At 39.9% G+C, this 25,215-nt stretch overlaps 1 protein-coding gene across 8 annotated transcripts in view; it reads right to left on the bottom strand.

Moving 5' to 3' along the window:
* Window positions 1-515: 515 nt before the first annotated feature.
* Window positions 516-25,215, bottom strand: part of hectd1 (HECT domain containing 1) — a 37,675-nt gene continuing 12,975 nt past the window's right edge. For 2 of the 8 annotated variants that reach the window (XM_073869698.1, XM_073869699.1), the window contains exons 14-42: window positions 24,916-25,179; window positions 24,739-24,815; window positions 23,719-23,853; window positions 23,490-23,636; window positions 23,315-23,409; window positions 23,130-23,235; window positions 22,900-23,034; window positions 22,661-22,800; window positions 21,286-21,609; window positions 20,991-21,157; window positions 17,495-17,671; window positions 15,525-16,364; window positions 13,576-13,797; window positions 13,197-13,375; window positions 12,748-12,904; window positions 11,475-11,697; window positions 11,338-11,392; window positions 10,871-11,053; window positions 10,328-10,541; window positions 10,164-10,246; window positions 8,558-8,685; window positions 7,699-7,900; window positions 7,480-7,617; window positions 6,369-6,976; window positions 6,195-6,273; window positions 5,965-6,058; window positions 5,077-5,227; window positions 4,594-4,738; window positions 516-1,506 (exon numbers count right to left, since the gene is read on the bottom strand). In XM_073869698.1, the coding sequence (XP_073725799.1) occupies window positions 1,369-1,506; window positions 4,594-4,738; window positions 5,077-5,227; window positions 5,965-6,058; window positions 6,195-6,273; window positions 6,369-6,976; window positions 7,480-7,617; window positions 7,699-7,900; window positions 8,558-8,685; window positions 10,164-10,246; window positions 10,328-10,541; window positions 10,871-11,053; window positions 11,338-11,392; window positions 11,475-11,697; window positions 12,748-12,904; window positions 13,197-13,375; window positions 13,576-13,797; window positions 15,525-16,364; window positions 17,495-17,671; window positions 20,991-21,157; window positions 21,286-21,609; window positions 22,661-22,800; window positions 22,900-23,034; window positions 23,130-23,235; window positions 23,315-23,409; window positions 23,490-23,636; window positions 23,719-23,853; window positions 24,739-24,815; window positions 24,916-25,179 (5,606 nt within the window). In that variant the 3' untranslated portion in view covers window positions 516-1,368. The remainder of the gene's footprint in view (window positions 1,507-4,593; window positions 4,739-5,076; window positions 5,228-5,964; window positions 6,059-6,194; window positions 6,274-6,368; window positions 6,977-7,479; window positions 7,618-7,698; window positions 7,901-8,557; window positions 8,686-10,163; window positions 10,247-10,327; window positions 10,542-10,870; window positions 11,054-11,337; window positions 11,393-11,474; window positions 11,698-12,747; window positions 12,905-13,196; window positions 13,376-13,575; window positions 13,798-15,524; window positions 16,365-17,494; window positions 17,672-20,990; window positions 21,158-21,285; window positions 21,610-22,660; window positions 22,801-22,899; window positions 23,035-23,129; window positions 23,236-23,314; window positions 23,410-23,489; window positions 23,637-23,718; window positions 23,854-24,738; window positions 24,816-24,915; window positions 25,180-25,215) is intronic. The other 6 variants (XM_073869702.1, XM_073869701.1, XM_073869706.1 and 3 more) reach the window with 6 other exon arrangements.

Genomic DNA, 25,215 nt, shown 5'->3' on the forward strand with positions numbered 1-25,215 from the left:
TTGTTTGTCATAGTACCTAGACAACTTTTTAGTTCTCATTACCAAAACATGAGTTTGTAAATGCATATATTTAATGTAATATCATGTTGCAGTAATGATAATTTTTGATAATGATAATCTAAAAAATTTAAATAATTCTATAAGAAATATTTTTTAAGTTCTCTAAAAATAATAATTGTAGTAAGTTCAGATCTTAATCTTATGTGTGCAAAAAAACTGCCTTCAAGGGCTTTTTAAAAAATCTGATGGTGGACACCCAAGTCTGGATTTCGTGAGAATCACCCAAGAATACAATTTTTAACTACATTTAAGAATTGAATTGCCGATGTTGTACACTACGCTTATTGTTGGCTTTTAGACAAAATGTAAAATGTTTTATTTGCAAGTCGCTTTAAATAAAAGCATCCGCTTAATGAATAAATGCATATAAACTTCATGCAAAACTAATTCAACTATTTCCAGTGTTTACCATACGGGAGTGCACAGAAAAGTCTAAATAAAGACATTACACACTATACTTTGCAAACATTTTAATGATTATTTTTTGGAGCATACACATTTGAAAATATCTGTTTACTTCAAACTGCAACTTGAGTTAAATAAATGTTTATAATATACAAAGAAAATACAAGGGAAAGCACAGCTTGCTTATTTCTTTTAAATGTGCCTTGCACACAGAACCAGTGTTCCTGTATCTATAGCTTTATTTGTAAAATTACACAAACGCACTCGGGGACTTTGATCCTTAAGCGGGGCAAGATACGGTTGAAAACATACTCGCACAGTAACGGAAGCAAAATTGGAAAAAATACCCAGAAAAACAAAGCATGTGCATGATTGTATGCTGACAGATTAAGTAAAACAAATGAACGAAAATCCTAATATTTCAACAACGCAGGCACTAGTAAAACTTAAAACCTGTTAATGCCCAAACACTCTATAAGTTAGCTCTACTGAAGCAGGTGTGCTTACGTCCCCCTCGTGCAGGGAGACCGGGGGTCTGATGCTGTAGATGGTGGTGATATCCGGATCTCGAAAAGAGACGATCTATGCCGAAATTTACAGTGAAGTTGGAATATGACGGTAAACACAGTAGAATGAGGACAGACTACCCTGGCTGCCAGCGGCTCAAGCCCTTAAAGCAGTAGAGTGACCTGGGAAAGGCCTTGTGGAGCAGTCAAGTGAATAAGGAGTTTGCTTCGGGAGCTGCGATGGGTCTTTTACTCCTGTTTTTTTGAGTAAATGTGGGGTGTTTGGGGAATAAGTGGGGTTGGGAATTCATCAGAGCACAGCTTTTATTTTCTGCAACAAAACACAACAGGCTTCACCAGTATGGGAGAGTTGGTCAAAGGTGCGGGGAGAGCATGCTCAGTTGAGGTGGAAGCCCTTTTCCATAGTGGCAGCGAGGAGGCGCTCCCTCATGATCTCTTCAGAGGAATACTCCGGTAACTTCAAGTAGTGCACGCATGTGTTAACTGAAGGATAGCTGGCATCTGTTGCATCAACCTAGAAGACAAATAGTACACCGATAGTAGTCAAGCCATTAAACAACTTGATTTGATAGAATAGATTAGGGATGCGTAACGATTAATCTATAGCAGAATAAAAGTTTTTGTTTACATCATATACACTCACCTAAAGGATTATTAGGAACACCATACTAATACTGTGTTTGACCCCCTTTCGCCTTCAGAACTGCCTTAATGCTACATGGAATTATTTCAACAAGGTGCTGAAAGCATTCTTTAAAAATGTTGGCCTGCATCTTGCAGTTGATGGAGATTTGTGGGATGCACATCCAGGGCATGAAGCTCCCGTTCCACCACATCTTAAAAATGCTCTATTGGGTTGAGATCTGGTGACGGTGGGGGCCATTTTAGTACAGTGAACTCATTGTCATGTTCAAGAAACCAATTTGAAATGATTCGAGCTTTGTGACATGCTGCATTATCCTGCTGGAAGTAGCCATCAGATGATGGGTGCATGGTGGTCATAAAAAGATGGACTTGGTCAGAAACACTGCTCAGGTAGGCCGTGGCATTTAAACAATCCCCAATTTGCATTAAGGGGCCTAAAGTGTGCCAAGAAAACATCCCCTACACCAATATACCACCACCACCAGCCTGCACCGTGGTAACAAGGCATGATGGATCCATGTTCCCATTCTGTTTACGCCAAATTCTGACTCTATTATCTGAATGTGTCAACAGAAATCGAGACTCATCAGACCAGGCAACATTTTTCCAGTCTTCAACTGTCTAATTTTGGTGAGCTCGTGCAAATGTAGCCTCTTTTTCCTATTTGTAGTGGAGATGAATGGTACCCAGTGGGGTCTTCTGCTGATGTAGCCCATCCGCCTCAAGGTTGTGCGTGTTGTGGCTTTACAAATGCTTTGCTGCATACCTCGGTTATTTCAGTCAAAGTTGCTCTTCTATCAGCTTGAATCAGTCCATTCCCCTCTGACCTCTAACATCAACAAGGCATTTTCGCCCACAGGACTGCGGCATACCGGATGTTTTCCCCTTTTAAAATCATTCTTTGTAAACCCTAGAAATGGTTGTGCGTGAAATCCCGGTAGATTGTGAAATACTCAGTCCGGCCCGTCTGGCACCAACAACCATGCTACGCTCAAAATTGCTTAAATCACCTTTCTTTCCCATTCTGAAATTCAGTTTGGAGTTCAGGAGATTGTCTTGACCAGGACCACACCCCTTAATGCATTGAAGCAACTGCCATGTGATTGGTTGATTAGATAATTGCATTAATGAGAAATTGAACAGGTGTTCCTAATAATCCTTTAGGTGAGTGTATGTGTAAGAACTGTGTATAATAACTTAAATGCACACACACGCATGTATATATTTAAGAAATGTTTACATGTAAATATATATTTATATTAATTAGGGCCGGGACTCGATTAAAAAAATTAATCTAATTAATTAGAGGCTTTGTAATTAATTAATCTAAATTAATCGCATTTTAATCGCATATAAATATTTGACCTGAGAACATTAAGAAGTACTTTTTTACATGGATTTTAGTATACACTCTTAGAAAGGATGTGTTAATTTTATACACATCATTGTGCTGTAAGCTTTTAACACATTATGTGTAATTTTAACACATTATGAGTCATTTTGTCTTGATTTTGTGTTCAAGTGTATAACAAAATGTGTTGTTTCAATAATAACACAGAGATGGGTGGATTCCAGGACGACGCAGTTAGTGTGTTGTCCCAGAATCAACACTAATGTGTTGTTTTTAACACATTCGTTCTTAGAGTGTACCATAAATAATGACTGAATAGCCTACATAAGCTTAAGCAACAAAATATTGTTTCTATTCGGACAGGATTAGTTTTACAGGGGTAGATGGCGTAATGTAATTTTACCACAGGACGTCGGTAATATTAATGGTCAATTCGGACGGGATTAGAAATCTCTGTAAAACATTCAGAAGTGGGAGGGGTATAACTCGTTGGCGCAGCGCGTCACCTCTCGTCTTCACGTGCACGTTACCTTGCTTCCAGATATCAGATGTGCAAACAACATGACACAGACAAGGAAAACGCGAAACACTGTGTTTAATTTCAGTTTGGGGAGAACGTCAGTTTCATAAACAGTTCCATGCCTCTGAGAAGTAAATTTGACTTTTTTTTTAAGTTTTTGTCGTGTTTTATTCAGAAACTGACTTGTAACTGACTTGTTTCCCGTCTAGAACGCAAGTAAATGCTTCTTTAAGCGCTTTTATATTTAAAAGAAACCCGCAAATTAAAAGGAAATGACGCGATTTACGTGTATATTTACAGCTGGTCTATTCGCACTGGATTTGTATTACCTGAGGTAATTTCTCCGGACCTTTTTACAGAAGGTAAAAGACGCCGTAATCTTTACTGACATTGTCAGTAATGATTACTGACATGGAGCATTCGGACTGGACTAAAATCACCGAGAAGCTCTGATAAAAACTTGCTTTACCCCACATCCCTATGTAAAACTAATCCCGTCCGAATAAGTCGTTGTGCCCGGAGTCGGGCTAATGTCCACGCTATGCTGTATGTTTTGCATTGAGATGCTCGATGTGCTGCGGTGATATGTGAATTCCTTGTTGCATAGCTTACACACAACCATGCTTTTATCGACGCTTACATCCGTTCGTTTTTTATAAAAAAAAATTCCCATCCACGGGGCCAACCAAAGCGATCTCATCAGCCTCTTGGTTCATGTTCACTGTGGTTTGTTGTGAAGTCATGAACGCTAGTTGGTGCTCCAGTATAATCGGTCCGCCGAAACTCATGAGAAATGTTCCGCGGTGCAAAAATAAGTGCGATTAAAATGCGTTAAAAATGTTTAACGCGTTATTTTTGTGTAATTAATTAATCTTAATTAACGCGTTAAAGTCCCGGCCCTAATATTAATATATAAATACTTAATATATTTTTATCCATACATGTGTGCATATTTATATATAAGTATTTATTATACACAGTTCACACACAAATATATATGATGTATACAAAAACTTTTATTCTGCTATAAATTAATCGCGATTAATCGTTATGCATCCCTAGAACAGATAGCAAAGACATTATACCTTCCGGACTATTGTGAGACGTGGGTGTAGGTTGGCTAGTCCACCAGGTGGCAGAGTTGAGCAGCCTGTAGTGAACTGAAGGAAGGCTTTCCTCTCATCAGATGACATTCCACATAGCACTCGCACAAAGCGGATGAAACCAGGACTGCAATGAAATCAAAATGATCAGTTTGACAACACTTCTAAAAATGATACTAGACCTGCACTGGTCGACTTGGTAAACGATCATGTTAGTATTGCATTGGTTCGATTCCCAGAATTTACAGCTTGAATGCACTTAAAGTTACTTTGAATAAAAGCATCTGCCAAATCCATTAACAGAATGAAATGTATTGAGGTATTAAAACAATTTCCCATTACTGATTTGGTAAAAAAAGCCAGATTCACCGCACCAAAAGTTACATTCTGAGAAATCCAATACATACTACTATTAATAATATACAGCAGATTAATAATAAATTTGCATTTTTTATTTATATCTACCTGTCCCGTGTGAAGCCCAGTTTGGGTTCTGTGTAGTTAATGATGTCCTCAGCAGTCCAGGATGGAGATTGGTTGCCACAAAGGATCATCTGCACTTCTTTATGACTAAATGAACTGAGCTTCTCCATAGGGAACACTCTGTTAAAGCCCTCTGTAACAAAAAGTGTTATATTAACAATGTGATGTTATATAACAATTGATGAATAAATAAGAACCCGTTCATAATTAAATGGTTTTAAACTATACATTTACATAAAAACTACACAGTAGGGGAGAGCGAGGCACAAAGTAACGCTTTTTGGCTTTGGCTCTATCATTAAAAAAAAAAAATTCAAGGTAGATCAATAAATTTTACACAATTAACACACGTATGTTTGTGGGATCTACCATTATTGTACAATTACAGCCAAAGTGACAGGAGTGCAAACTTTACCCCATATAGGTGGGGTTAATTGTAACAAACAACCAGGATTTGTTGTAACACCTGCTAAAAAAATGTGTTTAAATTCAATAAAAATGTCTATATATTAAAGGTGGATATTGTTTATGTCTGCCTATAATAGATATCCACACATTCATCCATCCATGATACTTCATCTAACCATTATTGTATTATGCGTCAATGCATATAAATCGATTTTTTTAAAGGGCTTCACAATTAAGATTAAAAAAGCATAATTGTGAGTTATTTCCCCTGATATTGTATTAACAGTTATCATTTTGATGAATGGTTTTGTCAAGTTTTTAGTGTAAATGCAGATATCGGACACAAGTTGCTTTTAAATGAAGATTTAGGCGGGTCGTCAAAAAAAAAATCGGAGAGTCAAATCGGAGTCAAAGATATGCAGTGTAAATCCAGCAATTTGACGTCTACTAAACGTGTCTTACCTCTGAAAGCCTCCATTTGTTTCTGGATTCCTGTATGCATGCAGAAATCAAACATAAGCTCTACATACTCCTCTGCATTGTCCATTGAGACCATCTGAGGAGAGAAATACAAATGTTTTAACATTCACACCCACTGTCTGACACTGGGCCCAACACATTTTTGTTGGTATATATTGTAAACCTCCGAATAATATACACGAGTACACATCCAGCACTAAGTTACGACCTACCTCATCGTCTCCATTAGACTTCAGATCCACTGTTGAGAAACCATGTACTTTGGATGATGGGCAGAACTGGAAATTTAATCTAGTGAACACAAACACGGATATGAGATCAGCAAAAACAGTAAAACAAATCATAAAATCTCTCAAATTTCCTTGATTAATATGCAAAGTGCTCACCCCAGATCTTCTACACTAAGCGGTGGACCAGAGCCCATAGGGTTCTTCAGCATGAGATCTTGTAGCCGTGTGTTCTTCTCATCCTCAGACAGGCTTTTATTGCTCACAATCTGTCTTCGCTTTACAGCGAGTGTCTTTAGCTCTTTTAGAAACTGTGCTCTGTGGGGGTTAATCAGTTCAAAGTCTTCCCAGGTCAAGATGCCGTGATACCAAGCGGGTGGTTTAGGCTTGGGTGGGTCGAGTATGAATTCGGACTTGGAGTCTTCATCGAAGCTACCCACGGAATACGTGTCCTGACCCTCCTCGGTGGAGGCCTCCGACTGGATCTCGGAGAAGTGACAATCCGACTCGATACGGGTTTGGTAAAGGAGCTTACTCATGTTGCTTTTAATGTCACCCATACAGAGCAACTTGAAGAACGGTTGGGAGATGGGCAGGTCCACGAGACGGTTGTCCTGAATGCATTTAGCCAGAAAGACGCCGAGAAACAGGAAAAGCTTGGTGATACGGTCAAGTTCATCGCTGTCCTGGGGAAAGGGGGCGGGGAAAAGGCCGCAGGAACGCTGAACGTAAAAGCCTGGTGGTTTCAAGCCACCGCCCAAATCCACCTGATGAACGAAGAACACAGAAAATCATAATGTGTTACAACTGGACAAGTTCCTTAACCCTTTCCTCATGAACATTTAAAAAAAAATTGCCAGAAAGCACCAGCATTTTTTATGATTTTCACAAAAGTTTAATGCCTTCCAGAAAAATGTCGTCTTTAAATATATAAACATACACTGTATTAAATGAAAAAACAGACCCTCTGCATAAAAAAAACAACAACATTTTATTCTATTCTCATTTCTTTTAATCACCTCTCATATTAAGTTTCTTCAAAAATACAAAATTTTGAACAAAAACCTAAGATATTTACATTTTAGTAAAGGATTTTTGTTAGAGACCAAATTCAGGGCAATTATCAAAACATACACAGGTTTTTACTGTTTTTATTTTTTTAGATTAGTGGATGCTTAGTAGCCACCTAGTGGATAATAGCGGAAATATAGATTGGCGTAAAAACTCATCATTGGCAAGGTCAAACACCTAAACAAGTGGTTAAACTAACCTGACGAGACTCATCGTCTGGGAAGTCGTCATCACAAAGCCAGATACCAAGTGAGGTCCTCTGAAACTCTGCAGCCACCAAAGCATAAAACTCCAGGGTGGGACCAAGACCCGTACCCTCCTCTCCCTGGAACTCAACCTGTGTGAGAGACGAAAATCATCTGTTAGTCTTCAAAACAGATTTAACAAAGTATAACCCAGACCAGTGTGTGGTCTTTACCTCCAGCACAGACTTTCTGTCAGCGTGTATCTGCATCACACTTTCGGCCCACTCCATCATGCTCTCTCCACGAGGCACCTTGACGCGCTCGTGTTTGAGCCTGCCCACACGAAACTCCCCGGGATCATCACGACGCACCGTGGTGGATGGCCGGGAACGCTCCATAGTAGCTTCTCTACGGTTCTGGAGCCAGACTATAGCCCTGTAGAAGAAACAAACTCATCAATCACTCACTTTATACTCCTGTTAATATTATTGCAATTGTCTATGCATGTTACACTCCAGTTCTTCTATTCTTTTAAGGACCGTTTCTAACAGTGGCGGCCGGTGACTTCTTTTTCGAGGGCACTCGATGTGAAGTACGTCACAACATGTATGTAGCCCGTCATGTGTGTGATTCCTTTTTTTAAAATATGTGTTCTTTGCGTAGAGAGATCCTGTGTGCATCACGTGTTTTGTCAAAATAAGTGCCTGCTGCAGATGCGTCCAAAGGGTTCATGATGAAGTGTTTGCCAGAAACTCACTTAATCTCATGCGTAATCAAAATTACCTGTTAAGGGAGTGTCTTGCGTGTATTTTGTTACCGTGAGCGTCTCTTTTATCATAAACAGTTTTGACGCATGTGCAGCAGACAAAACACGTGATGCACACGATTCACATGATGTAACAAACACATATTTTGAATACACAAGCAACACACGACACTCCGAACACATATTTTGAATTTGCGCCCCTCGGATGAGCAGTCACAAGCCACCACTGGTTTCCATGTAAGATGGAAAGGCATGTATGGTTCAGCATAATAATAATAATAATAAAGACCTGAGTAATGATTTCTTTGTAAACTGTGCACACAAACCTGGAGGCTCCAAATGCAGTGCAGGTAAAGTAAAGCTGCCGTGTTTCAAAGGGGATGAGGAAAGGACACTTGCTGGTTAACTGCTCACACCAGTCTGGAAGAGCCCCGCTAGCCAGTGCCAGTGGCTCCTGAAAGACAAAAATGTACTTACAGCATAACTAGGGCTGTCACAATGATTAAATAATCATCTCATCGTGATCATTAAGATCATCGCAATGATTGCACATCTCTTTTAAAAACACAAGGGGGAGCTGCAGCAAGTGTATAAAACGAGACCATATCAGATGGCCTCCTAAACTTACAGTGTATTGAATGGCTTTGCAATGTATGGCGTTACAGTGGAGAAAACAACAATTAAAGAAATGCTGCAAAACTTTGATAACCAGTATGAACTGACAGGTAAAACACATATTTCCGAAACAGCAATTCCAAATTTAGGGAAGTAAAGGATGCTATTCTTAAGGATCTGTAAGGAATTTATTTTTTTGCAGCCACTACAGACATGTTTGGCTACTATTTAAGGCATGTTCTTGTATAATCAGTTCATTTTGATTGCATTTTAAGATATTTTCATTAAATAATTACTTTTAAATACGTGTTATGTGTATTAATATTTACTGCCAGGTAAACCTTGCAAAATAATCACAAAATGTGTAAAAATTACTTCATGATCAAAAAAATATGTGAATTAAATTTCAAAGCAATAAAACAGACAATTGATCGTCACAATTTATTTGATAATTAAAGGATTAGTCAATTTTCTTAAAAAAAATCCAGATAATTTACTTACCACCATGTCATCCAAAATGTTGATGTCTTTCTTTGTTCAGTTGAGAAGAAATTATGTTTTTTGAGGAAAACATTCCAGGATTTTTCTCATTTTAATGGACCCCAACACTTAACAGTTTAATGCAGTATAAAATTGCAGTTTCAAAGAACTCTAAACAATCTCAAACGAGGAATAAGGGTCTTATCTAGTAAAACGATTGTCATTTTTGGCAAGAAAAATAAAAAAATGCTCTTTTAAACCACAACTTTTCTTTATCCTTCGGTCCTGTGACGCGCCAGCGCGACCTCACGTAATACGTCATCCCGTCAAGAGGTCACGGATGACGTATCGAAACTACGCCCCAGTGTTTACAAGTGTGGAGAAAGAGGACCGTGTCAAATGATACTTACCGGTAAGTGTCTTTGTGTCAGTTTATTGATTAAAATGGTCTGCAAAAGTGCGTTTCATATATGTTACACGTGACCTTTCTACGGCATTACACAATTACGTGACGTCGTGCTGGCGCGTCACAGGACCGGAGACAGATGAGAAGTTGTGGTTTAAAAGTTATTTTTTTAATTTTTTTATTTGAGATCGTTTAGAGTCCTTTAAAACTGCAATTTTAAACTGCATATAAGTGTTGGGGTCCATTAAATGAGAAAAATCCTGGAATGTTTTCCTCAAAAAACAATTTCTTCTCGACTGAACAAAAAGAGAGACATCAACATTTTGGATGACATGGTGGTGAGTAAATTATCTAGAAAATGGACTAATCATTTAACCGTCATTCAAATTTCATAATCATGACAGTCTTAAGCAAAACACCAAAATACATACCTCGATCTGTTGCAGGATTTTGGTTGTAATTTTTTTGCTGGCGAATTCCTCAGGTGATGCATTGAACTGTAGCTCTTCCACTTCTATACAAAAAAAAGCACAAACATTGATTAATAATGTGAAAAAAAAAAATAACCAGAATGCATTTCGTTAAAGCCCCTCACCTTCTTGTAGTGTGCGTCCAGATGAAGGTTCTCCTCCGATAGTGAAGAGGATGCGTAGGAGCTGCAGCACGTCCTCCACGCTGCAGGCGCTCTGGCCCGAACCCGCCTTGGCTTGAGCCTGCTCCCGCGCAGCGCTCAGGATATCGCAGCTCTGTGTGGCGGACAGCGTTCCCGAACTCAGGCCTGAAGATCTGCAGCCACGCTCGCAGAAATCCTGTAAAATCAAGTACGTGCTGTTACACAGAAACTTTTCCTCTCCAGGCCATTAATCCTTTATCCCGAAAAGCTCTTATTTAAATCAAATACTGTATGGCCGAAGACGAATAAAGAACTTAAATCAAACCAAACTGAGAACAATGTTCACAATGACAGCATAATACTTATAATAATGATACGACATTTACGCCCATCAGACAAAAAAGGACAGCTATTGATAGTCAGGCAAGAAGGAAAAAATACTTGAAAAACAGAGAAGGGAAAATAAAGATGGTATATGTATATATATACAGTAGATATAGATGCACATCTGATGCCGTTCTATACCTTGTATGCAGCTATGAGCTGCGAACAATTTCTGTTTTTCCTAATACTTTTATTAGAGCCGGTTAATTTCCAGTGGCGCAGGAAAGTCGAGTCTGCATTCTTCTGCATGTAGGTTATCAAGTCATTCTTTGGTAATTCATCTGTGCCAAGGTACTGTTCCACATGCTCTACAGACCAGCAACCCTACAACAGGAAGAACCAAATGTTGGTCTTTCCTGATTGTAAAGTCTCACGCAATACACATGCATTACAGTAGGTTGAACCACTAAGAGGCCGTGCATTTACCAAAAGTCTCCTAGCTTTAAGGTTAGTGACGACTGACAGACAGTATACTGGAGGAGGAGCATTTACACATTTGGGACAGGCACAGAAAAAAATCATAGCCAAGAATTTAATGAGCCGAAGAGAGCGAATGAGAGGGGGAGAGAGTGAGTAAGAGAGAAGATGAGGTAGAAAGTTTTCATTACCATCTTTCCGCTCTCTCTTTCTTTGTCCGAGTCCTTTAATTCTCTGTACATTATTCTACAAAACAAAGAAGAAAACGTTTGAGGAACAAACACACACTACACAATGCCCAAGTTTAACAAAAAGTTAAAAGACTCACGTATAAGTAGGCTCCCAGATACGTCTAAGCTTGTCGGGTTTAATAGCACCATTGCACGAGAGCTGAAGAAGCTTTTGGACATAATAGAAGATGGTGGACTTGTAGTTACTTAGAGGTAGTTCGACTTCTCGAGTAGTTCCCAGCCCGGCTACTTTCAGGATGAGAGCCAGGCGGGGGGACGGTGTGCACTCCACCTCCTCCTGTACCTCTGATCGAGGTGTACCTATAAAGTTCATATGAAAGTAATAAATGCATGTCGGAGTGAGAAACGCATGTTTTGCATAAAAGAAGTGAATAGTTTGGTTCCAAAACGCGATAAATGCCATTTAAAAAAATTAGTTATCGCCAAAATCAGTATTGTATCAGGTCAGTATTAAAAAGTATTTAATTTTACGCAAAATCCGATATCCGCCATGTTATTCCGTCTTCTTTTCTCCCTTTTTTCCCAAAACACAATAAACGGCAGAATGCAATAAATCCGCTCAACCAATCACAGCACACCATTCCACGCATTGAATACACACAGAATCCTAGTTTCCTTATTTACTTTGTACTTCGTGATCAATAAACAAACAAAAACAAAATAATACTTTTGTTGGCATTGCTAAAGCTTTGGTATTTTTTTGTGACGGGGAAGAAACGCAAGCCATCAAAATCGAATAATTTATGCAAGAGACACTCGGGCGAAGGAAGAATGCCGGCTGTTGCCTGATCTCCCAACAGCAGCAAGCTTCTGTCATGCTAACACATTGACCCCAGGGATCTTATGAACAACTTCCCATTATTTTACTCCAAGTCAACAAAAATCGAGCAGGACCAAAACATTTTACAGCTGATCGCTGTCAAAAAAGTTCAGCGACGACGTCCCAAGCTTCTTAATATGACAAAGTAAGTGTTTTGATTAATGCCATTAATGTTTATTTTTTTAATCATTGTATACCACTAGTCAACTAAATGAATATAACATGGCAAAGATGAATGCACATTTATATATTGATTCAATAGATTTATAGCATTTTTAAAAAACACCTTGTCATGGACTTATTGCGTTTTGTGGAAAAAATATTCAGTTTTTATAATAAATCTTTGAAGATCAAGTTATGGATTTGAATTGTTAATGTTTTATAACCTAAAGATGCCATGTAAAAGTTTGCAACAAAAATAGTGGTTTTAATCTTGTCACTTTCCTGGTATAGAAAACACGTTTTTACCGAAAATAGTCAAAATGGATTTTTTGCATTTTGGAACCAAACTCTTCTAGTGTTTAAAGCACCTGGTGGAGGGATCTCCAAGTCAGTAGTTTGCTGGACGTTAGTCCGGCCTGGCCTGGGGTCGAATGCAGGTACTAGAGCAGAAAACTGTCGCTTCAACACGAAATCATCGTCCCAGGTTCTGCGTCGACCCCCTTTGGTTTCGTACTCCTCTTCCTCCTGTCAGGTCAACATGGATGGTCAAAATAGTTTTTAATGTAACTGCATGCACATACATGTATCTTACCTAATATCATGCTATACAGACGTGGAAACCATGCTGGTCAAAACAAAAATGAACTAAAACACTACACGAAGTACGATCCTAAACGGTAAATACACCACTGTTCACCAAACTAAAAAAGTAAAACAAAAACAACCACCATTAAATTCTAACAAACCATAGAAAGGAAACAAAAAAGTAAATAAAGAAGTTGCACTGTACTATTATTGAAACTTCAACAGATTTTACCCTATGAATATGAACGTGGTAACCAAGGTTGACCCTGGACCGTACCAGAACTTCCTCATACTCCTGTTCTTCCTGATTGTCATCCTCATTCTCATCATCGTCGTCGTCCGGCTCTGGTAGGTCTTCCTCGTCATCCAACTCTGCGAGCAGCGTGTTGGGCCGACAACTATCCAGGAAGTCTGAGACAAAGATAGCAAGAGGGGAGATGTTTCATATACTAAAAATGTCTAACAACAGGAAATGAATTCAAACCACAAGAGTATGAGTTTAGTAGCAGTGCAGAAACACAAATAGAGATTAATCTGCAGAGGTTTAATGCTGATGAAGGTGAGATAGGAGAGGAGTTTCTGTTTAAGTGAAAAACCATAGCATGGCCTACCATAGAGGGAAAACTCGGCCTCCTGACCTGTGTCACTCTCGCTAGATGTAGAGGTCAGGCTGGTCGTCAGCGTGTTACTGAGCAACTGGCCGACGGACAAACCTGTAGTTGCCGTGGCTACGTTATTGCTGCTGGTTACTATGGAGGTTGACATTGTAACAGTCGAAGTGGTACCAGTTGTGGTAAGGTTAGGAAAGCTCTGCGCACCCATGAGAGGAGAAGCTGCAAACACAACCCAAAAACTGTGATTAGTTCAAGAAAATAACAAAATAAGCAGGTGACCCGAAATTAAAAGCTTGCTCTATAGACAAAAACATGCTGCAAAATCATGGCATAAGTCATGTTAATATCATAAAAAAATACATGTGTAATTAAATAATCATGGAACAGGCTGCACAAAACCCAAATTATTATCATTAATTAATCACGTGCAGAAGTTAAGGCGAGACAAGCTTATAGAGAATAATAATGCAATTTCTAATCAAAGCACTTGCAAAAAGCCATTAAAGGGACACTCCACTTGAAAAAAAAAAGTAAATTTTCCATCTCCCATAGAGTTAAACATTTGATTTTTACTGTTTTGGAATACATTCACCCAATCTCCGGGTCTGGTGCTACCATTTTTAGCAAAACTTAGCAGCATAATCCAGTGAATCTGATTAGACCATTAGCATCAAACTTAAAAAGAATAAGTTTCGATATATTTCCTATTTAAAACTTGACTCTTCTGTAGTTACATCCTGTACCAAGAACGAAGGGAAATTAAAAGTTGCGGTTTTCTAGGCAGATATGGCTAGGAACTATACTCTCATGCTGTGTTTACACAAGCCGTGGTAGAGGCGTGAAGCGGGAGTGATTTTAATGTTAAGTCAATGTGAAGACGCATTGACGTGCGTCTGGAGGACTCGCGGCGCAGATGAGGCGTTTGGCGCTTTCCACTGCATAGTACGGCTCACTTTACTAAAACGATACTAAAATGTTACGTGTAAAGGGCCGTTCACATAATAACTAGAGTTTTAAAAATTGTTTTACATTAAATAGAACAGCGGATTTCACATCACAACTATAACAATAACGATAGCGTCAGGATGACTTTGTGCATTTTTCCCCAACTGATGAACAATAAACCATTGACAGCCAATCAAATCTATTTGAACTTCAAGGGCACACACATTTGAAATGACAGAGGACGCTGTGGAGAAGCTCATTGGTGAGTGTGTTAAGGACATCTGCTGGTTATACCCGTTGTGTAAATGCAACAAGAACAGCATACTTAGACATTTAGTGACATGTAAACAATTTTTTTATTACAGGAAATATAGTTAATGCCATTAAAGGTAAGTGATTTGCACAAATAGCACGCGCGTGAGCGAATTAAAGTTATCGCCGGTGATGTGGATGCTAATACAGTTGTTATAGTTATCTTTAAAGTGTGAACAGCACTTAACCCTGCAGATCACTGATTGGTCAGACAGAATCGTCACTACCTGCATCACTGCTAAATGATTAGCTAGATTAGCTTAACCTCCTGCACCATCAAGCAAACCAAGTGATATCGTTGTCTGCGCGTAGTGCTACGAACTCTCAAACTCCATTTTTTTAGGAGTGAAAAACATAGACATGATGAGAATCAACAACCTCATTTCATCGATATGCTCCATTGCTCTTATGTTATGCATTTGTTTGTGTCACATTTATGATTATGTCACAGCATTACAGTTGCACCGCCACTACTGCTAAGTCTGTAAAAGCAAACTGAGTCCAGCCTAGTTGTACTACACAGTGGAAAAGTGCCATTTGTTTCTTTTTCTGTCTTTGGTTTAGGCCAATGAGATTGAACACTTAATTAAATATTTTTGTGATTCTTAAATTACAACTTTGTACACTCACAACCCAAGAAAACCCCTCAGTATTGCCACTTATAAAAGCGTGAGGCTGCAGATACTCACTGGCAGTGCTCATCACGTTACGTCCCAGCGTGTTAGTGTTGTTGTCGCTGCTGCTTCGGCTCAGATTCATGTTGTTGGTGGCATTGGTACGAGACATGTTGGGCGCTCTGCGAACGAAAGACTCCATCAGGCTCGCCTCACGGGAGGATAAGTTGGGGACACTGGCACTGGAGCTCATGGGCGCTCCAGCGGCCAAAAGAGAGCTGACGGACAGCCGTGCGCTGGTGGCGGAGCACAAGGGCCTCGGGGACGCAGCATCCTTACTGGACGACTCCGACACGGAGCTGACGTCGGGCGAGCTGACGCTCACAATCCCCATAGAGATGGCCGTCGAATCGGCCGATTGTCTCAAAGCCCCATCGGGTCCCGGGGTCTTGCGCTCTCCACTTTCGTTTCCCGTGTCCGCCGTTAACGTGCTGGTGCTGGAGGCGGAGCCGGCTTCTGCTGAGGAAAGCACAACGATCGGTTCCTGTCCCTCTGCTCCCGGGGGTCCCGCGACGACTCCTACCTGCTCCATGAGGCTTTCGACCCTGCGCTCCACTCGGGTGGAGCTGAGGCTAATATCGCTGCTGCTGGCCACGCTACACACCGAACTGCTACTGCCCTTGCGACTGGAGGAACTGGCCCCCGCTGTGGAGGACGAGCCACCCTTGTCCGGACAGTTATTTTTCACCAGGCTGCTCCAAGACTGCGGCGTGCCTGCAACAGTGGATGAGACAGGTTTGGGTGACGGGGCTGATTCAGGGTCGTACCCTGGCGCAAGCTTGAGGTCAAACTTTCCTTCCGCACCCATACGATACGAGTTTGAGCCACCGGCATCCCAGGTGACATCAATCCAGCCTGAAAATGGGGTAGGGAGGAGGGAATATGTACGGGTGAGACCCAGCAAGAGAGCAGAGAGAGACAGCAGCAAGTCAAAGACAACAGCTTGACACTGGACCAGAAATGCGATGATAAAACAGGACTGTTTTGCGAGGTCACGTTACACTAAAACCAAATCTTTTACGACCGTCTACTGGAAAGTTAACCCTGGTCCAGGTGAAGCAGTGAAGAAACATGAAGCACAGAAAAATGACAAAAAGCAGTAGAATTTTGCAAATGCCAAGCTACAAAGCCACTTAGGAAAAAGAACAGAAGAATCGTTTCTGTCAGTGTAAAATATACTTGCAATGGAGTTCATTCGGAGCTTGCAAATTGTGACATCAACATGCACTTGGCTTGACTGATGGAGACAGGTTAAAAGGGGTGTTTTATACACTGAAATATGGTTGCCCAAAGAATTCAATAGCAACAGAGTGGATGCTTAAGATAATACAAGTACGACATTGAAAATGTTACCTGTTAAGTTGGGGGGGAGGGATAAAGGTTGCACTTCAAAATATCAAACGAATAAAAACAAAAAGTATGAAATGACAGTAGCAGATAGCAAGAAAATCGTTATCTAACACTTATAATAGACCTTGAAGGTGTGAAACAGGTTGATTCTTTAATATGCTTTACATCATATCATGCAGAATAAGAGCAAGAGAAAAGCACCATACAAGGAAGTAAATACAGGAAGAGAAACTGGTTTCAGATCAGCCCTATCAAATGTCTTTACCACAGCATATTTATTTTTAAATACACACAAGAGCATTTATTTAAAAGAAAACTACAATAGGAAGTGGCTGGTTTGAAAGCAGTCCTTCTCTGAAACATGCTGGGAAGTCCACTGTGATTTCAACTTCAGTTTGAACATCAATAACGGGTAACTCAGTCTCCCCCCTCACTTATCTGTTGTGATGGATTTGCTGGAGAAAGCTACTCGAGACATGCAAATGCACTTGATGTTCACAATTTGTTTCCCTTAAAATATTGAAGTACCACTGAACTCCATTGTGGACTGGCCAGTATAGTGGTTCGACGCTACCGCATAAGCATTACACATTGTGCTATCCTATACAAGCTACCACCGCACAAAGTTGACTCACCATTGTGGGCCTCCCCAGTCACCGTGCCTTCTCCAGCAGGATTGCCGTCCTGATCCCGCCACTTCCAGTCGATGCCACGTACCACCCGTGCCCCTGGAACGATGTACTTCATCACTTGAGAGCGAAAGAGTCGCCGCTGGCGTCTTAGGTTAGCTTCTGCCTCCTTTACGGCTTTACCTGAAATGCAGAACAAGCCCAAGTGAGATCGGTGAACAGGCAATGCGCCTTAACCAAAGAAATAGGACAATTATGCATGCTTGTTTGTCAAATAGCCTACTTTCAATTACTATACCACAAACAAATGTGCTGGTAAAAATACTATTTTGTTGATATCTGTAACACATAGGCATGGTCCGGTTACCAGTTTCAAGGTATACAGAGGATTTTAAGAGTCAAGGTTTCATAACCACTAACATTTTCTGTGATACCTTTCCCAGGTACACAAAATTAAAGAGTAACTAAACCCTTAACCAACTTTTTTTAGTTAATGATCTGTAAGAATGATGCTTTATTAGTGCTGTTCATTGATTTTAGTACTTTTTTGATATTTGGATATAAAGTGTTTCAATACTTCAATATATGGTGTAAAAACGTCTGAGTGCTGCCCTCTTCAGGTTGAACGGTGGCTACTGCAGTTAAATTTTCCTATTGGATGTTGGGTCCAAAAAGTAACTCGTGACGTAAGCAGGTTCAAGCTCACCACGCCCTTGTTACGATCTCACCACATGCTTGGTACAAGCTTAGTTCGTCCCCTTTATCTCCGTTGGGATCTGCCCACTTTTCTTGCATTTTTCAAATATTGCCAGGCTCTGTCCAGGGGTTTAGTTACGCTTTAAAGGATTAGTCAATTTTCTTAAAAAAAAATCCAGATAATTTACTCACCACCACCATGTCATCTAAAATGTTGATGTCTTTCTTTGTTTGGTCGAGAAGAAATTATGTTTTTAAGAAAATCATTCCAGGATTTCTCATTTTAATGGACCCTAACACTTAACAGTTTTAATGCAGTTTAAAATTGCAGTTTCAAAGGACTCTAACAATCTCAAACGAGGCATAAGGGTCTTATCTAGCAAAACAATTGTAATTTTTAGCAAGAAGAATAAAAAAGCACTTTTAAACCACAACTTATCGTCTTCCTCCGGTCGTGTGACGCACCAGCGTGACCCCACATAATCCGTCATCACGTCAAGAGGTCACGGATGACGCATGCAGAACTACGCCCCAGTTTTTACAAGTGTGAAGAAAGAGGACCGTTCCGACATTGTTGTATGTCGAATGATACCCATTAATGTCTTCGTTTCAGTTTATCGTTTAAAATGCTCCGCATATGTGCGTTTCATATATGTAACACGTGACCTTCCGACATCATTACGCAATTACGTGAGGTCGCGCTGGCTCGTCACACAGCCGGAGGAAGACGAGAAGTTGTGGTTTAAGTGTCATATTTTTTTATTTTTCTTGCCAAAAGTGACAATCGTTTCGCTAGATAAGACCCTTATGCCTCGTCTGAAGTCCTTTGAAACTGCAATTTTAAACTGCAGTTAAACTGTTAAGTATTTTGGGGTCCATTAAAATGAGAAAAATCCTGGAATGTTTTCCTCCAAAAACAAAACCTCTTCTGGACCGAACAAAGAAAAACATCAACATCCTGTATGACATGGTGGTGAGTAAATTATCTGTTTTTTTTTAATCTGGACTAATCCTTTAATTTAAAGGCTTTATTTTTACCCGGCATACATGTTGTATGTTGCTTAAAAATAAAATGTATTGTGTCCATTTGAAACGGTTTTTTTTGTGTGTGTTGCAATGGCAATACCCCAACATCGTGTTATTTTTGTTTAAGGTTATCGAAATTTCATACTGGCCCATGCCTAGTCTCACAATATTATTTTAATAATTGGAAACTGTGACTTCTATGGTACTTTATGTAATTACATTATTTACTTGTTCCAGTGGTTCCCAAACTGGGGGGCGTTGGGCAGATTTATGATTAAATTTAAAATTTCATAAATGCATTAAATTATCAAATTCTAAGGAAAATAAAGCTGACAACCAACAACACTACATTGTATCATTTAATATTTGTTTTATTCAAATTCTAAGTTTGAGATTGCTTTGTCCCTTTAATTTTCTTTGGGCGGCTGCGAAGGGATGAACCCTACATGCCAAAAAGTTGGATTTTGGTCATATAGTAAAAACTAAGTGGGTGTATTTGAGTGGGATAAAATTACACAATACTTTTGAAATGCAGATTTTTCTAGCTACCCACAGCATACTTCATGTCTAGTTTTGGATGTACTTTTGCAACTCAATATTTCGTTGTATCTTAAAAATCAGTGACACAATGATTCTGCTATATTGGTGCTTTGAAATCACATTTTCCATCTGAACAGAAAAATCTATGCAGTTGTGTCACCTCAATCAGATAAAATAGTATATTTTTGGATACCTAGACAGATACTATTTGCGCAAGCGTAAATATTTAAACTGACAAAAACCTTACTAAAAATGAAACTTAAAGGAATATTCCATTTTCTTAAAAGAAAAATCCAGATAATTTACTCACCACCATGTCATCCAAAATGTTGATGTCTTTCTTTGTTCAGTCCAGAAGAAATTATGTTTTTTGAGAAAAACATTGCAGGATTTTTCTCATTTTAATGGACTTTAATAGACACCAACAATTAATACTTAACTCAACACTTAACAGTTTTTTTCAACGGAGTTTCAAATGACTATAAACGATCCCAAACGAGGCATAAGGCTCTTATCTAGCGAAACGATTGTCATTTTTGACAAGAAAAATAAAAAATATCCACTTTTAAACCACAACTTCTCGTCTAGATCCGGTCGTGATGCGCCAACGTGACCCCACGCAATACGTCATGACGTCAAGAGGTCACAGAGGACGAACGCGAAACCCCGCCCCAGTGTTTACAAGTGTGTTTAAAGAGGACCGTTCCTAGGTTGTTGTATGTCAACTGATACTAATTAATGTCTTTGTGTCAGTTTATTGTTTAAAATGGTCCGCAAATTTGCGTTTTATATATGTAACACGTGACCTCCCTACATCACTACGCATTTATGTTAGGTTGCGCTGGACCGGACCTAGACGAAAAGTTGTGGTTTAAAAGAGCATATTTTTTATTTTTCTTGTCAAAAATGACAATGGTTTCGCTAGATAAGACCCTTATGCCTCATTTGGGATCGTTTGTAGTCATTTGAAACTCCGTTGAAAAAACTGTTGGGTGTTAAATGTTGGGCTCTATTAAAGTCCATTAAAATGAGAAAAATCCTGCAATGTTTTCCTCAAAAAACATAATTTCTTCTCAACTGAACAAAGAAAGACATCAACATTTTGGATGACATGGTGGTGAGTAAATTATCTGGATTTTTCTTTTAAGAAAATGGAATATTCCTTTAATATAAGAGAAGTAAATAATTTTAAAAGGTGCTCAATTACAAGTATTACAGATAAATCATTACTGGCACTTACCCAGCTGGTCCTCACACACGCCAGTAACGGTGCCATAGATCTCCAGACCAGACAGGGAGAGGTAGTGCGTTTGTCCGCTGGCATTCTTCCCCATCTGTTTAATACGAATGTGTCTCCATCCTTGCTTTTCATCTTTGGATGGATCCAGTGGCCATGTGGCTGTCGACCTAACAAAGCGAGTGTCATATTAGTGGTAGGCACAATACAGCATTAACGAAAAAAGCAACTGGCACAACCAAACAGTATATCCAGCAGCAAGTAAATAAACTCCTGAACGCAGATGAAACGCACATACCCTGGTTCATTAAGAGAACTGTCATCCACGTGCGTGTAGAGCGTCATCCAGTTCTGACCGTCTTTGGACACCTGAAACACCCAGTTACGAAGAGCAGAGCGTCCATATCCACGGGCGTGACGAAGAGTGTAAGCAGAGGGAATGACCCATAGACCGAGGTCGATTGCAAACCAGGCGTTTTTATCATCGTTTGTGTGGCAATTGAGAGCAGAGCTGTCTCTGCTCAGGATGTCTTCAAGTCGGCCGTAAGGCAAGTTCCTGCCCTCGGAGGAGGTCACCACAACTAATCCATAAGCAGCAGGGTTTACCCATTCATACGCAGTTCTGCAGACAAACGCAAGAGGGTTAGAGTTAAGCATGTGTACACTCACCTAAAGGATTATTAGGAACACCATACTAATACTGTGTTTGACCCCCTTTCACCTTCAGAACTGCCTTAATTCTATGTGGCATTGATTTAACAAGGTGCTGAAAGCATTCTTTAGAAATATTGGCCCATATTGATAGGATAGCATCTTTTTGTTGATGTAGATTTGTGGGATGCACATCCAGGGCACGAAGCACTCGTTCCACCACATCTCGAAGATGCTCTATTGGGTTGAGATCTGGTGACTGTGGGGGCCATTTTAGTACAGTGAACTCATTGTCATGTTCAAGAAACCAATTTGAAATGATTTGAGCTTTGTGACATGGTCCATTATCCTGTTGCAAGTAGCCATCAGAGGATGGGTACATGGTGGTCATAAGGGATGGACATGTTCAGAAACAATGCTCAGGTTGGTCGTGACATTTAAACGATGTCCAATTGGCACTAAGGGGCCTAAAGTGTGCCAAGAAAACATCCCCCACACCATTAAACCACCACCACCAGCCTGCACAGTGGTAAGAAGGCATGATGGATCCATGTTCTCATTCTGTTTACGCCAAATTCTGAATTTACCATCTGAATGTCTCAACAGAAATTGAGACTCATCAGACCAGGCAACATTTTTCCAGTCTTCAACTGTCTAATTTTGGTGAGCTTGTGCAAATTGTAGCCTTTTTTCCCTATTTGTAGTGGAGATGAGTGGTACCCGGTGGGGTCTTCTACTGTGTAGCCCATCCGCCTCAAGAATGTGAGTGTTGTGGCTTCACAAATGCTTTGCTGCATACCTCAGTCTCTCAAACCTCAGTCTGCTGCATTGAAGCAACTGCCATGTAATTGGTTGATTAGATAATTGCATTAATGAGAAATTGAATAGGTGTTCCTAATAACCCTTTCTAATCACATCCTATTGTGAAACTTCTTGGTGAAAGATAAATGGATTCAATTTGCTGATTGCATTTAAATAATTGATGCTCTTCCAAAAGTCTAAAATAGGACAAAGTTGCTCACTTAGCATTGGTGCCAATCCAGTACACGATCCCGTTCTCATCAAAGTCATGCTGGTGTCTGAAGGTGAAGCTTTGGCCCTCCCTAAGCTTCCTAACAAAGATGAATGAGGACCTGTCAAAGTCATACCACTGCTTGGCCACCTGAGGAAAGAGACGAGGAAAACGTTATAACCTTTTCTCATAGGCAAACCAGAATATATTGAATAAAAAGAAATTGGAGTGAAAAGAAATTGTTGAGACCATTTTGAGAAGATACTGCTCCAGTGATTCGACCGTAGCGAGTGGCTCCATTTTGAGCATCCGGCCGGTGCGATCGATCAAAGCCGTTTCACCAGGAGCGCGCTCCAGACGGAAACGCAACCTTCTAGTCAAAATCTAACACATATGAAAGATTTTATGATATAACATCATTCATAAGACAGATGCCACTAAATTTACAGCAAACAAGAGGATGCAAAAGAGACAATCACCTGTAAATTGTACGTTGAGCCAGGTGTGTCGTATAGGTGGAGAGGTAGCCGCTCTATTGATTCTAACACTGCTATCAGTTTGCGAATTAAGGCAACTGCGGGTCGGCTAAAAAAACAAAACAGGGACAATTATGTTAGCAAAATAAATGACAAAATAAACAAACATAAAAAATAGGCGAGTTTACCTTTCATCGTCTTCATTTTCAGTAAACGCAGTCTTGAACACATTTATTCTTTCCATCAAAGGCTTACAGTCATGTTTCACGTCTAGTTCAACACTCTGCGAGCAAAGTAACAATAATATAAACAAAAAAATATAGTAACAATAAAAGTTGAAGAAACATTTACGATGTGACTTACATTGCTGAGGACAGTAAACAGTGCTTGCACGAGGCCACTGCTGCACATTTCATAGGGAGAAATTGTGTTCTCATCCTTGAGAACGACAATTAAATTTTCAAGAGCCGTTTTCATGAGGTCTCGCCACGTGTTTTCCCCCTCAATGCACTGTTGAAATTCAATAACAGTGATGAAGCATACGAGACACTTTACTAGCATGGGTTAGTTGAGTTACTGAGCATCGCTTTACCTGTCTGTTAGTATGCAACTCCCAGGCAGACTCCAGCTGTGTGGCAATGTTTCTCAAAGTGACCACGACGCCTCTTGGCATGCTCTCCACAGCCTTAAAGTGATCATCGTATAGATCTCTAGCCATGGTTTTGACCTACAAACAAAGTGTATTACAGTCAATTAAAGGAATAGTCTACTCATTTTCAATATTAAAATATGTTATTACCTTAACTAAGAATTGTTGATGCATCCCTCTGTCGTCTGTGTGCGTGCACGTGGGAGCTGGAGCGCGCTGCGACGCTTGGATGGCATTTGGCTTGGCCCCATTCATTCAATGGTGCCATTTGGAGATAAAGTTAGAAGTGACCAAACACAACAACGTTTTTCCTATTTAAGACGAGTAGTTATACGAGCAAGTTTGGTGGTACAAAATAAAACGTAGCGCTTTTTTAAGCGGATTTAAAAGAGGAACTATATTTTATGGCGTAATAGCACTTATGGGAGTACTTCGACTCGGCGCAGTAACACCCTCCCTCTCCCATTATGAGAGGGAGAAGGGGAGCGGACTTTTCAGGCGAGTCCAAGTACTCCCAAAAGTGCTATTACGCCATAAAATATAGTTCCTCTTTTAAATCCGCTTAAAAAAGCGCTACGTTTTATTTTGTACCACCAAACTTGCTTGTATAACTACTCGTCTTAAATAGGAAAAACGTTGATGTGTTTGGTCACTTCTAACTTTATCTCTAAATGGTACCATTGAATGAATGGGGCTAAGCTAAATGCTATCGAAGCGTCGCAGCGCGCTCCAGCGCTTACGTGCACGCACACAGATGATAGAGGGATGTATCAACAATTCTTAGTTAAGGTAATAACATATTTTAATATTGAAAATGAGTAGACTATTCCATTAACACAGTAATTATTAGGCATGGTACAACAGTTCTTTCTGGTTCTCAAATCTGATTGGCTGAGAGGCTTTTCCAGCCATGCAATATTCCCCTAGTATCTTCACAGGAAATTAATATTCATAATCACATACCTTCTGTTTAGTTTTTTCCAATTTGGATTTGAGCTTTCTTCCTCGTTTACCAGTCCAGCCAGTAACAAACTCAGACCCTGTTTAAAAATAAATAAATAAAAGCAAAATTAAATGACATATGCGACAGACAAGCAGCTGATTTTAAACAAATCAGAATTCAATGTTCCCTACTTTTACCTAGAGATGTTTCTGCAGTGAAAGAGTGTTTAGTGCCTCGGTTTGATTCAAACACAAAGCCTGGTAGGTCTTCCTTGAGGATGGTGGCCTGTTGACCATCCGAGTTGTGGATGGCAATCTCACCCTCTTTCAAACAGGTAAGGGACCAGTTGCCCACTGTGAGTTTGGTTGGACCTTGTGTGGACAAGATGGGCTGGCTAGCGGTCACTGGTTTGACTTGACTCCTAGCACGCTGCAGCTTCTCCAAAAACTCACTTCTGCTTTCTAAAGAAGAAAGGTTAAGAAACCATTAGCTTGTAT

Source organism: Misgurnus anguillicaudatus, chromosome 7, assembly GCF_027580225.2.
Source record: "Misgurnus anguillicaudatus chromosome 7, ASM2758022v2, whole genome shotgun sequence".
NCBI lineage: Eukaryota > Metazoa > Chordata > Actinopteri > Cypriniformes > Cobitidae > Misgurnus > Misgurnus anguillicaudatus.